Genomic DNA, 13,426 nt, shown 5'->3' on the forward strand with positions numbered 1-13,426 from the left:
GTAAATGACAAACTATTCAACTCTCATTTTATTTATAATATATTATATGGATATTTATAAAAGATTACGATGAAATGTGCATTCTGGATGAAACTTGGTGGGGTAATTGAGGAACCAACTCCACATAACTGAGTCAAATTTCATAAAAGTCGATCATTATTGATAGGTGTCACGTACTGAGATTGCATCATACTGAGATTGTGTCTGAGCATGCGCACTACCGGAGAATTCATTTTTGCTACTTCAACTGTGCTGAGATTATTCATTCAATTTTAAAGTAAATGTTCAAAGTTCATTTTTTAGCATAAAATGCATTTAACTGACAAATAACTTAACTGAAATATTCAATTATTACACTTCTTAATACGCAGCATTAATGTGAATTACAACTAATCATTGTAATCTCATTTGACAATTTGCGCATGACAATCCCAGCACGGGTACAATCCCAGTACGTGACTGCTGCATGCTCAGATTGTCTTACAAATTTAGTACGTGACACCTGGATATACATTTCGGAAATTTCTCCAATAATGAAATTGATCTGGATTACTTAAAAATGTAATAGAATCTTTCATGGTGTTAGGCCTTTGGTTAAACAAAATTGTCAAACTCTATTAAGTACTTTTAATGTAATCCTACTAACAGACAAATTAACTAATACATTTTTTTTTTTTAATTGTTATCATTGAGTGGGTAATAAAAGACATGTAGATGCACAGAAGTTGCAGTATTGCAATCATAAATCAGAAATACATAATAATAATAATAATCATCATCATCATGGATGAGTGGATGTCTTACTCAACCATTTGGGGAAGAAGGAATGTTGTTGAGATGTCAAACCATTTTCTGCCAGTTTTAGTACTTAGCAAAATGAAAAAGCCCATAAACAGTCACAATATAAATGAAAAGGCTTGTTGGGAAACATGTTGTTTGCACCTTCAGGTTGTGTTTTAAAATCACAGGGAAAACAGTATTTAGCTAATCTCAAACCCCTCACGGGAAATAAAGCGGAAATCTTCCCAATCTGGCAACTGTTAAGCCCCTCCTCCACACGTTTTTTTCTCGGGGTCTAATTGGCGGACTGTTTTCCGGGGGTGTGTCAGAATGATGGTGTTTTGTAACATTTTTAGCTGAAGGTAGTAAATGAGTCTTTTTTAGTGACTTTTTTTAAACAGACGTCGTCTGTCTCGCCTCCTAGTCTGTAAACCTGTAAATGTCTGTTGTCTGAACTGAAAAATGGCTAAAGTCGACCTCGCTCAGGTTGGAAAGAACTTATTGAAGAGCGCCGAGAGTGGAGAGGTGAGTTTATTCCTGTTTTTAAATGAAGCTGTGCTGTCAGGTGGACTTTAACCCCCACTGAGACTCAAAGGTGTGACCTGCTGTGTTAAAGCTGTTATTGGAACACTAATGAGCCCCTCCAGGGGACACCATGTGGATCACACACTTTAGTTTGCCTTCACTATTAAGCTCCATTATACATAATGTGCTATATACTCACTCTGGTATTTTCCAGTGATATGGTCTTACATCTTGTACAATAAGATCACCTTTATGAGTCACATAAAGAGCAAATGTGCATTGTTACAGCAGCAAAGGATCACAGCGTAATAAAACAATAGCAATAAGAAATGGCAGCTTGAAAAATATGTACACACAAATTAATTGATGTATGAATAATAACAGTCAAACAATAACGATTAGTACCTTTTTGTATTTTGTAGCAAATTATAAAAATCTGTAACACATGATTTTTACATGCACAAGTAATTGGCGATGTTAGTTTACTTTTATTTATACACATTTTGTGTAAAATGTATATAGAAAAGACCACTGTTATATCAAATCGGATAAAAGCAAATTAACCGACATTCTGTCCGTACATAGCGCCCCTCATTGGCCAGTTTAGGTCACGTGATAAAGACACTACGTACTTGTACTTCTGTTTGCTATTAATACGTAGATTCCTAAATTATGTTACGGACTAACTAACCCTAAGCGTTACCCTAATCTTAAACTACGTTATGGACTAACTAACCCTAACCGTAACCCTAACCTTAAACTACATTACGGACTACCTAATCCTAACCGTTACACTAACCTTAAACTACGTTATGGACTAACTAACCCTAACCGTTACACTAATCTTAAACTATATTATGGACCAACTAACCCTAACCCTAACCTTAAACTACGTTACGTACTAACTAATCCTAACCGTTACCCTAACCTTAAACTACGTTATGGACTAACTAACCCTAACCGTAACCCTAAACTACATTGCGGACTAACTAACCTTAACTGCAACCCTAAACTATGTTACGGACTAACTACCCCTAACCTTAAACTACGTTACGGACTAACTAGCCTTAACTGCAACCCTAAACTACATTACGAACTAACTGTAACCCTAAACTATGTTATGTACTCACCCTAACCTTAAACTACGTCACAGACTAACTAACCCTAACCTTAAGCTATGTTACGGACTAACTAACCCTAACCCTGACCCTAAACTATGTTACGGACTAACTAACCCTAACCGTTACCCCTAACCCAAACCGTCTGAAGAGAGTGGATTTGAATTTTTTGCCTCAATGAGTCTATCGCTTGTTCAGCCATTTTTTTTTTAGTGTCTATGGTGCTGCACTTAAAGATCCTTCTTTCCGCTAACGTGGGTTCAAAGCCCACTTTTGTCATATATTTTTTTTCATTTCAACATATTTAACACAGCAAATTCCACCTTTTTTGCCTCCATCATGGTGGTTGATCAACTGCATGTGCTGTCAGATTTTTACCGTGTAAAGTGTAATCATTTGTGGAATACGTGGTTGAATCATCTCAGTCCACCTCACACTATTTGTTCTCTCTTACTTCCACAGTCAGTGGAGCTCCAGTCTCTATGGCAGGACCAGCCTGTTGTGTTGTTCTTCCTGCGCAGGTTTGGTTGCCAGGTTTGTCGATGGATGGCGTCTGAGATCAGCAAACTGGAAGCAGACCTAAAGGCTGCTGGTGTGGCCCTGGTGGGCATTGGACCAGAAGAGTTTGGGCTGAAGGAGTTTAAGGAAGGAGGGTTTTTCAAAGGATGTGAGCAACTCTTGATCCTTTCTGTATAAAAAGGAATGGAAATATCGCCAAGAAATGTAAAACACACTGGAGAGGGTGGTCAATTTAAATGATTTCAATGAAAACTTGTTTTCTTTTGTTTTTTAGCAATTTTTGTTGATGAGCAGAAGAAAAGTTACAAGGATTTGGGTTTTAAACGGTGAGTGTAAAAAAAAAAAAAAAAAAAAAAAAAAAAATGATTTGCAGAGAGAGTTTTTGTTTCTCAGTAATATTTTCCCTGTTAAAGGTGCAGTCTGTAATTTTCAGATTCCTCCCTCCCCCTCCCTTTCTGCTGCTCTCTTGCCCTGCCTCCAAAGTCCCTCCCTCAGAGGGGCTAACAAGCTAACTTTAGCCCAACAGCAACATCACAGTAATATAACATGTACTGTTAAAAGCATATTACTGGATCGCTTCTCTGTCTCAATGTGCACACACCAATCAATCAGCACCAGCAACAACACAGTGTCACTCACAGCAGCCCACACGGAGATGGTAGCGCGCACACGAACAACACACTACAGAGTTCTAGGGGGGTGTGAACAACAGCGGTCAGACAGTCCATCAAACACAGTCCTGGCTCTGATTGGTTCTTTTTGTTCGGTCGCGGTGTATTCTGGCAATCTGCCAAACTTGTTGCTCTTTTAGCTTTAATGCCCAATAGACAATTCAGGTCACATAAGACAAAACACCATGAAGTGTTTTTTGTTGGTTATTTTTGTCCTAAAGTCTGTCTTCCTTTCATTAGGTACACAGCATTAAGCGTCGTCCCTGCTGCACTGGGGAAGAAAGTGCGTGATGCAGCTTCAAAGGTGGCAATCTTTATGTTTCCTCACAGGAATTTAGAAACGGACACATTGTAGCAGCTGCTGGATGTCGTTTGTTTCTGCTGTTTTCAGGCCAGCGCTGAAGGAATTCAGGGAAACTTCTCAGGAGATTTGCTCCAGAGTGGAGGAATGCTCATTGTTGCCAAAGGTACTACCAGCTCACACAAGAGGAACCGAAAAATACATTTCAAAATGTATTTTGAAATGTTGGTTGTGTTTACATCAACAGTTGTTAAAGGGATCCTCCACTGTTTTTACAAATGTGAACTAATTAATCTTTGAAATCTCCTTATTAGAAGATCTATGCCTAACAAAACACATTATTTTGCACCACATTTGTTTTATTACCTTTTAAAAATGGGACTACTTTACCCTGTGCACCGCCATGTTGAAATGAGGTCATTGATGACGTAGTTAGCCCCTGTTAGCCCATTGTGTTCTGATGGAGTGAAGCATTCAGGATGATTTAGCAGCTTTTTCAGTCAAAATGACAACTTGTGCTGCTTTGGGTTCCTCAGAAAATCAGTAAAAGTTAAAACATTTGATGTAAATCTCTTGTTTACTGAGGGATGATAAATTAAAACCGTAAAAAAAAATATGTGGCCACAGGGGGCGACAGTTCCCACTCTGCTGTTTCGTAGACGACATTAAGGAGAGAAGAAGAGCTTCGTACGCATGTAAATAATGTAAATTTATTTATATGCACACTAAACTTTTACTGATTTTTAGAGCAACCCAATGCAGCACAAGTAAAATGGTAAAGTAGTTCCATTTTTAAAAGTTAATAAAACAAATATGGTGCAAAATAATGTGTTTTGTTAGGTATAGATCTTCTAATAAGGACATTTCCAAGGTTTTAGGCCACATTTGTAAAAACAGTGAAGGATCCCTTTAAGAAAGAGAAAGATGGAGCTGTCTAAGGAACAAAATTATTTACACTTTTTTTTTTAACTAGTGATGCATAATATTATTGGCACGTTATTGGCTTTAAAATTAAGTATTGGACATTCCACCGATATAACAACAGGCTTTACTTCCTTGATCAATCCATAACCATCATATACGCCTCATCGCCAGTGGAGAGGCGTATAAGCGCTGCCATATTGTGTGTGTGTGTGTGTGTGGAGAATACTGCAGGAGTGCTTGTAAATCAACAGATGGCACTCAACAATCTCAAAGTAAATGATTCACTGAATTTAAGCAGGTCAGAAAATGGATGGATGGATTTACCCATTTCCAAACAGTTTGATTTATTTGGTCAGATAGCTATAACACAGTAATCTTGTAAAAATGCACTTTTTACCACTTAAATACAAACTGTATGTATATAAGTAGGTAGTAACTGTTTTAAGTACAATAAACTGCTGCAAGTCTTTTCATTGTTTGGTGAAAAAAACAACTGTCATTGATAAATATGACATGTTTTGCATCACGTAAGTTGAATGATTAGTGGTGTTCCGTCATTTTCAGCTTTGTCTTATGTCTGCATTTACCAGTGTGCCAACATGATAAAGAATCTGCAGAATTATAGTGGATGTTTATTCCACCACATAAACAGAGATGATCTCTGCATTTAGGTGTGGGGGAAAATATCATTATCAGTTATCAGCCAAATGAGTTGTAAAATAACAGCTAATCAGTTTTTGACCAAAAAATAAATAAAAATCTAATATCGTGCATCCCTAATTTCATCCCAATGAAGATGGGCCAGTGACTCAATTTTGGGTTTTGACCCTTAAGTTTGGAGACTTTGCCCAACAGAATGGAACATGTTAATGTGTATATTATGTAATATATTAAATAAAGACTTTTTTTTCCAACACAAACATGGAATTGTTGACAGTTGTCCTCTAGATGGCAATGCTGCGCCAGGCTGCTGCAGCATTAGCTTTAAAGCTTGCTGATATTTTACAACGATGTGAATCCATGTCAGAAAAATACCTGAAGAAAGTTTAAAAACAGGAAAAACTGTTCCTCATATTCATACTTGCATGACCATAGTTTACAATGTTTAGTATTGTTATTAAAAACAGACAAGCATCTACTTCTTGTCAGTGACATCCATTTAAAAATGCTTTTCTTTTTGAAATATATTTATTGAAGGTATTACAACAGGCTATAAACCATTCAAGACATATTTCTGCTTTTTTTTTTTTTCACATACAGAAAAAAACAAACAAAAAGTGCACAAAAACAAACAACAGAAAAAGGACATGAAGTTTACCTTTCACAAGAAATTCTCGTGTCCTTATTGTAAAATAATAAACTAAACCATAAAAATAATTTCTCACACATGGGTGAACTATCAGGATACATTTTATTGATTTTTCTCTCTTGAGTAATGTAATCTATGTACAATTTTGTATTGGATTAGGCAATGACGTGCATCATGGAGGTGGTCTTTATTTTGTGTAAAGCTTGTTGCCAGACATCATCATGTAAAAGGAAAAACTGAATTACTCATATTCATATATATATATCCATACTTGCATTACCATAGGTTCCAATCTTTAGTATTGTTACTAAAACCAAACAAACCTCTACTTTTTCCATTTAAAAATGCCTTTCTTGTGTTTTGCTTGCCCTGAAAAGGTGGAGAGAAGATCTTACTGCACTTTATCCAGGACTCACCAGGAGACCACGTACCTCTGGAGGACATCACCAAAGTTTTGGGAATCTCTGCCTCAGTAAAGGCAGGACAGAGACCAGTGGTAAGAAAACAACCTGTTATCAAGCTCACATAATCTCATCTCTGACTATTTCCCATGACATTGTGTTGACATGGACCCTCATTTATCAACCATTGTAGATCTGAGCGTACGATGTGCGTTTGACCATATTCACGCAAGCTTCGGTATTTATCAATTCTGATGTGAGCGTATGCTGCAGATTTGGGTGTAACAAGTTAATGATGATCAAATTCAGCTGTTGCATTTATCAACACCCGATCATTTGTACGCTAGGGTTGGTCAAATACAAATGTTTCATAGATCACACGCTGGTCCGGTCATACGAGCAAATGTGCTCTCAAATTTGCAAGGTTGATAAATGAGGGTGATCAGTAAAAATACATGCATGATACATTTGTGCGTGTTAATGATCTGTGTTCTCGTGGGGTCATGCTTGATGTCGCAGTCATTGATCGAGCATCATGAGGCTCTGGTCAGGGACTTAATATCATTAAAATAACCAGTGCGTCAGACACTAACCGACAATAATAAACCGTTTAACTTCTTCTAAAACCAGCTGACTCCCACAAAGACTGTCTGTCTAGAACATTAGTTTCTGACTGTGTTTTTCTTGTTCTTGCAGTGCAATGACGATGTTTGTACGCGGTGAAGATGCAGATGCAAAGAAACGGCTCAACCTAAACATGAATGAAGTCTTAACTAAAAAATAGCCGAGAAAAATGGACGATTTTACAACTGCAGATAAAATCTAAAAAAAATAATGTGATTTTTATTTTTGGCGTGTGTGCAAAAACATGTATTCAGTGTAAATGTGATTTATGAGCTAATCTGTGTTTATTCAGGATGTATTAAATTGAGTGAAGGGTCCACCCACTTGCTTAAATGTACATTTACTGTATATGTTCCCATATTGATTAGAGATTTATTTGAACTGAATGTATTGTTTTTTTAAAAATAAGAAATATTACAATCAATTGAGTGCAAGACTAACAATAATTTTATGTTGGAGAAATATTAAACAAATACCAAAAGGTTGTGGTTAACACCTGCATAGATTTTAAAGGTCCCAAGTCATGCTATTTTTCACCCATCTCGTTTATTCTAAGAACCCCAAAAAACATAGTATTTGAGGTTTATTTTCCAAAACTCGCCTGTTTTTCAGAGTTTTAGCCTCTGAAAAGTCACTTTCTGAGCAACTCTGCACAAACAGGCTGATTTACAACCTACTTATGAGTGGGCGTGTCTATAGATTGGTCACTGACTTCCTCCTTCCCACACGGTGACGTAGGGCCAGAGGACGGCCCGCCCTCCTCCCACCCACTCCGTAGCCGAGCTCATATTTTACATTTATTTATAAACATGAGACAGAGCGTGGGGGCGGGGTGTTCGCCGGTACATACATAGCATGGAAAAAATACATACACAGCACTGCGTGAAGGACGCTGAAATGCTCACCATGGTGGGCGTGTCTGTTTACATGTCAATCACGGCAGAGAGCTTCCTGGAGGTGCGGCTTCTCCAGCTCAGTGCCGCGTCAAATTCGTCATCAAAGTGGGAACGCGTCATCAAATTGGAGCGAGATGTTTGGGCTCACCCTGCAGTAAGAAAGGAACAAATCACCCTCTAACTAATGATTGAGGGAATCAATGAAAAAAACACTTTAGGCATGTGTATGAAACCCTAATAGCACTTTTATAATGTTTAAAGCACAGAAAAGTCGGTTTAGCTTAACATGGGCCCTTTAACACTCTGCAGAGTCCATTTTATTCTTTTATTCAAACTGATGAGCTGCTACAATTAAACTGCCTTTTTTTTCTAAACCAATCATTGTTTTTGGTTGTCTTGACAGCTGTTTAACTGTTATGTCTGCATTGTCTGTGTCTTGTGTTGTTGTTTTTTTTTTTTTTTCAACGTCAATAAAACCCATGAATTCAAAGTTTCATCCTAACTCTCTAAGGCAGGGGTCATCAACCTTTCAATAAGTGCAAGCTACTGAAAAAGTTACTCAATAAGCTACAGGGCTATCAGTTTGACTTGTGAAATACTGAAACTCCACAGTTTCACTTTAATTAGAGGGAAAGATGACGAAGGATGACGGACAGTAATGACCACTTGTCAAACATTTCATAAGAAATCATCATGTTCCTGTTTCACTAGCCACTTTAAACAAATAGTAAAATATGTACCATGTTTTTCCATTTGTAAGATTTTTTTTTTTTTATAAAAAATCTACTTAAAAAAGAAATCTTATCACAATCTCAACACCAAATCAGCTTCTATCTGTGATACTTGAACACATTTGTCACATTTTACCAGTAAAAACAAACACTTAAAGTTGGTTTGTTTAATACAAACACTTAACACTCAAGTGCATCAGTATTGAATTCTAATAATGCTCTGGCTACATTTGTAATCTGTATTTATCTTTGTGTGATTGATGCCTGGCAAGAAAATCAGATTTAAGATGGAGCTCATTTTTATTTTCTACTGCCAAACTTTAAACTCCTGATGTATTTTACCTCAGTTATGAACAAATATCTTCTTTAAAGCACCTTGTTGTGTGTACAGAAATGTACTATATGGACCCATGGCCATAGATTTAATTAATTATTTGATTTTAATTTTTAGATAATTTTACATATTTTAATTTTCTTAGCATTGTGAGGATGGACAAATAGAAATGCTTGCTCGATTATTAAAAAAAATAAATAAAATTATATCTTACACTTTATATAGAAATTAAAGCAAAACCACTCGAGACGTTCCATCACTGGAGGACAGTCACTTTAATTACAGGTCTGATTCACAAAAATAGCAGTCTAGATGATTACATAGCAGCAGGAACAATCATAAAACAGCTGAAACATTGAATTCTCACAAAGCATCACTTCCATATAGAATAATTTGTGAATAAACTCTTCTGATGGTTTATATTCAGCTAAAGAATACTTGTCACGTGGAGGATTATTTTAATATGGCATAGTGTCACCATTTCAATAAATGTGAAGCTCAAAGTAACATGCGAAGCATACCTGATTTACAACGAGCCTTTATAAACATCAAGCGACTACGGTAGCACAGATAATATGAAATATTCTTGGTCTTAGGTTAAAAAAGAAAGAAAAATAGCACAAAAACCATAGAAAAATATTTAGAAGTCTACCTGCTGATTTTTGTGATGTTTTATCATTTACACTGTGAGTTATGAGGATTTCTTCAAACTGGGCGTGATGGCACCACGTTGTTTCTTTTTTGTTGTGTTCACGGCCACAGTTTTAAGCTTTATGGAAAACGTTTTCAGCGTTATTAGAGAGAGTAAGATGCTGACTCAGTATTGGCTACAGTAACATAAGAAAACATGTTGTTGGCTGAACAGCCGTAAACGCCTCATTATGTAACAACCTCCCAAAGTGTGACTAAACTTTTTTTTTCCCCTAAAAATGTCAGACCTCAGCTCTGAGCTTGCAGTTTTCTATCAAAACTAGTAGTGGGAGGTAAACAGTCCATCATTAGAGTGTCATCACAGCGGTGTTGTAGATTGAGAGAAACAAAGCTTCAAAATACACATTCAGCCTCTGTTGAGACATAACAGTCGTGTTGGGTTTACCAAGGCATCCTAAACGTGACCAGTGACAGAAACCATTCAAACCAGAATGTGTTGTTTTTTTTTCTGTCCTAATGTACAGCAGTCCCATCCTCTAATAGGAAATATGTTCTGCTTTGATGCCTCTGTCATTACTGGTTAACAAGAGTAAAAAAAATAACAGTCCTGGCCTCCAGCGACCCTTTAATGATGAGCCTTGTTCTTCAGTGCGTCCGTCCCCACCGCTTGGCGAGGAGGGTAAGTGGCTTTCAGCGCCCTTTTATCTTACACCACACTGATTTAGAGAGCAAGCCACTTCATCTGCTGCCTGCCGATGTGGGAGTGTTTCTGAGGAGCGCCTAGCCCGCATCCCTTTAGCATATAATTGTTTATGCCTGAAGGGTAAATATTTTCTAAGTGTGCGTTCCTTTCAAGAGAAAAGAGGAACCATTGTTATACAAACCAGGCATAGTTGGAACGCAAACATACACATCATGCAGATTTCTGTAACCCAGCCAAGCTGTAACGCTGGAATCCTTTCATGTAAGAGATAAAACATGAAGGGGAAATGCTGGCTTTGAGCACTTGAAACAACTGGAATCATGCTTGATCAACGACAAGTTTGGGTTGAATTATGTGAATTTCATGTCACAGGGTTTTTATTGCTGCAAAGTTGCATGCTGCCTTGGCATCAGTGCTTCGGACACTAATCATCTGGATCAGTGTTTCTCAAATGGGGGTACGCGATGGCATTACAAGGGGTACTTGAGAGAGAGAGTGGAAAATTAACAAATACAGTATAGTGTCAGTCTCGGTCTCAGCCCAAGCGTCAGATGACCGGAAATGATACAAATTATAGATTTCAATCTATTCAGGAGACACTATATCAGTTTTAGTCAATCTTGGTCAGGACCCCATGTGGGAAATTTTTTGAAAAATTTAAATAGATTTTTGAAATGTTTAAATTATTACTCTTTTTTTAAATAATTAATACTACACATAATCTTAAACAACTGTATTTCTTTACTTTCACTTTGTGAAATATAAATCTAGTTAAAATAAAATGCAATAAAAAAATAATGTCTGAGCTCAAACATGATCAAAAATTTATTCTAGAATTTTTTATTTTTTTTCATGGTCCAAAAAGGGTTCTGAACTACTGCACTAAATACAGGTTTTTTCCACTTATATATCTTCAAAATTTGTGTTATCACTAGTTCATTCTATTACTATGCTCTATATTTGTTTTTAAATAGTCTTTTAAAGGGGACATATCATGCTAAATCCACTTTTTTAGCCCTTAAATGCATTTTGTTGTATATTTCGAGTGTTTAGAAGTACAGAAAAAATCTAATTAGTCTCTTCAGGTGCTCCGTTGATATCTTTATATTCTGTTTTGCTCATATTTTTCAATCTGTTTCGATTTTTCTATTCTCTATTATGTTTTTTGAACTATTACATCACAGTATTTGCAGCGGAACTGCCAATTTAGTACATCAACTCCAGGTCCAACACTTCGAGCAATCTGCCATTTTTATTTCTCGCTTTTATTTTGTAGTCCAAGCTCCAGGATGCAGAAGTTACGAGAGGATAAGTCAAAATGTTTGGTTGTTGGATGTAGTAACCCACACGCTTCATTACACCGTCTCCCAGCATCAGAACCTTTTCAAAGTGCCTGGTTGAGTTTTATTTTTTACGGAAATGTACCCACATCTGTGGGTAAGGTCATTTCTGTGTGCGCGAAGCACTTCAAGGATGACTGCTTCAGCAACCTCTGCCAGTATAAAGAAGGATTTGCCGAAAGACTTTGATTGATTGAGGGTTCAATTCCTTCTATCTTTGGAGACGACGAACAGAGCACTTCGGTAAGCTGTAAATAACGCTAAAAAGTGTGATGATAAGACGTCCCTGTCATTGTTTTGTTAGCATTAGCAGTTGCACCGTCTTCATATGTTAGCGCTGTGTGCTCGTTTTAGATCCTTGATGATATGGCCGACGTGATTTAATTTAAGTCTAAAGTTTTGATTAATCATTTCATTTTGCCGTTTTTGTCTTTGAAAAGACTGTATTAAAATGCATTTCGTGACGTTAGCTTGGCGCTAGCGTTAGCTCGGTGCTTGTGTTAGCTCACTTGTTAGGGTTCTGCAGGTTCATCATCTTCATTTTCATCTCGCCCCGCCGGGTCAGACTCTGGCTCGAACATGCAAAGCTGGATGGACAAGTATTCCGTTGTTGACATTTTGTAAATAACCTCTGAATAAAAAGTTTATGCGCCACTACATAGCCGTATCTCTCCTATCAAACTACAAAAATGGCCGAGCAGGGTGGAGTTGAACCGAGTGTCACCTGGAGAGGGGGCGGGGTATGGAGTGTCTCATTTGCATTTAAAGAGACCGCACCAAAACGAGTTGCTCTCAGAAGCACATCAGAAAAGGGGTAGAAAAGGGGCCTGTGGAGCTATAATAATGAGGAATTCAGAACCAAGCATTGCACTTCCGCTTTATATAGACCACAACTGTATGATTTATATGTAAAAAGGAAGGATTTAAAACCATGATATGTCCCCTTTAAGCAAAATGTTGTAGTCGGACAAAGGGGGTACTTGGTATCAGAAATAAGAAAAAGGGGGTACTTGAGCCAAAAAAGTTTGAGAACCACTGATCTGGATTATGGTCATGGTGTGGCCATGACGAAATCTGCATCCATTCACTGGCAGAAAGAAAGTTTCCCCATCGTCAAACAAAAAATTGCAATTTTTTTTAACATTTTGGTTGCAGCTTTGTAACTTTAGATGGTGTGAAAGTACGACCCTGAATGTTTGTCTTGATTTGCTGTAAATACAGAAAAGATTCACATGTTTTAGTTTGCTTTTACCCTGAACTTCTGAGCGTGGACCAAAGTGGCCTGGGTAACTCATTAGCAACAGCTGCTTCATATTCACAGAAACAAACCGACTAAGAATATACAGCACCATATGTGTGTCCAACATAATGGCGGTTTATTGTAACAGAGTATGCACTCACTGCAAACAGTGAGTGCCAAGCATCATTAAGAAAGTCGTTGGATGGATGATTTGAGCTGTGGAGCTCCACCAAAAGAAATAAACAAGAAACGACAAAGCCAGAGAAAATGTTGTTGAGCAATGGTTACACATAACTTGAGCAATTGAATGGTTGCTTAGTTGACGTGAACCATTTTTTTGTCATTTTTTGGGGGGGCAG

General features: G+C 37.3%; 1 protein-coding gene across 1 annotated transcript; it reads left to right on the plus strand.

Annotated features, from left to right (window-relative positions):
* Window positions 1-1,100: 1,100 nt before the first annotated feature.
* prxl2b (peroxiredoxin like 2B) lies at window positions 1,101-7,673 on the plus strand. Its single transcript, XM_028447220.1, has 7 exons — window positions 1,101-1,305; window positions 2,886-3,090; window positions 3,217-3,268; window positions 3,854-3,917; window positions 4,005-4,080; window positions 6,525-6,643; window positions 7,245-7,673. Exons 1-7 carry the CDS (start codon window positions 1,243-1,245, stop codon window positions 7,269-7,271), a joined length of 606 nt encoding a protein of 201 aa, XP_028303021.1. The 5' UTR covers window positions 1,101-1,242; the 3' UTR covers window positions 7,272-7,673.
* The last annotated feature ends 5,753 nt before the right edge of the window (window positions 7,674-13,426 follow it).

Source organism: Gouania willdenowi, chromosome 5 (genome assembly GCF_900634775.1).
Source record: "Gouania willdenowi chromosome 5, fGouWil2.1, whole genome shotgun sequence".
In the NCBI taxonomy this organism is placed as follows: domain Eukaryota; kingdom Metazoa; phylum Chordata; class Actinopteri; order Blenniiformes; family Gobiesocidae; genus Gouania; species Gouania willdenowi.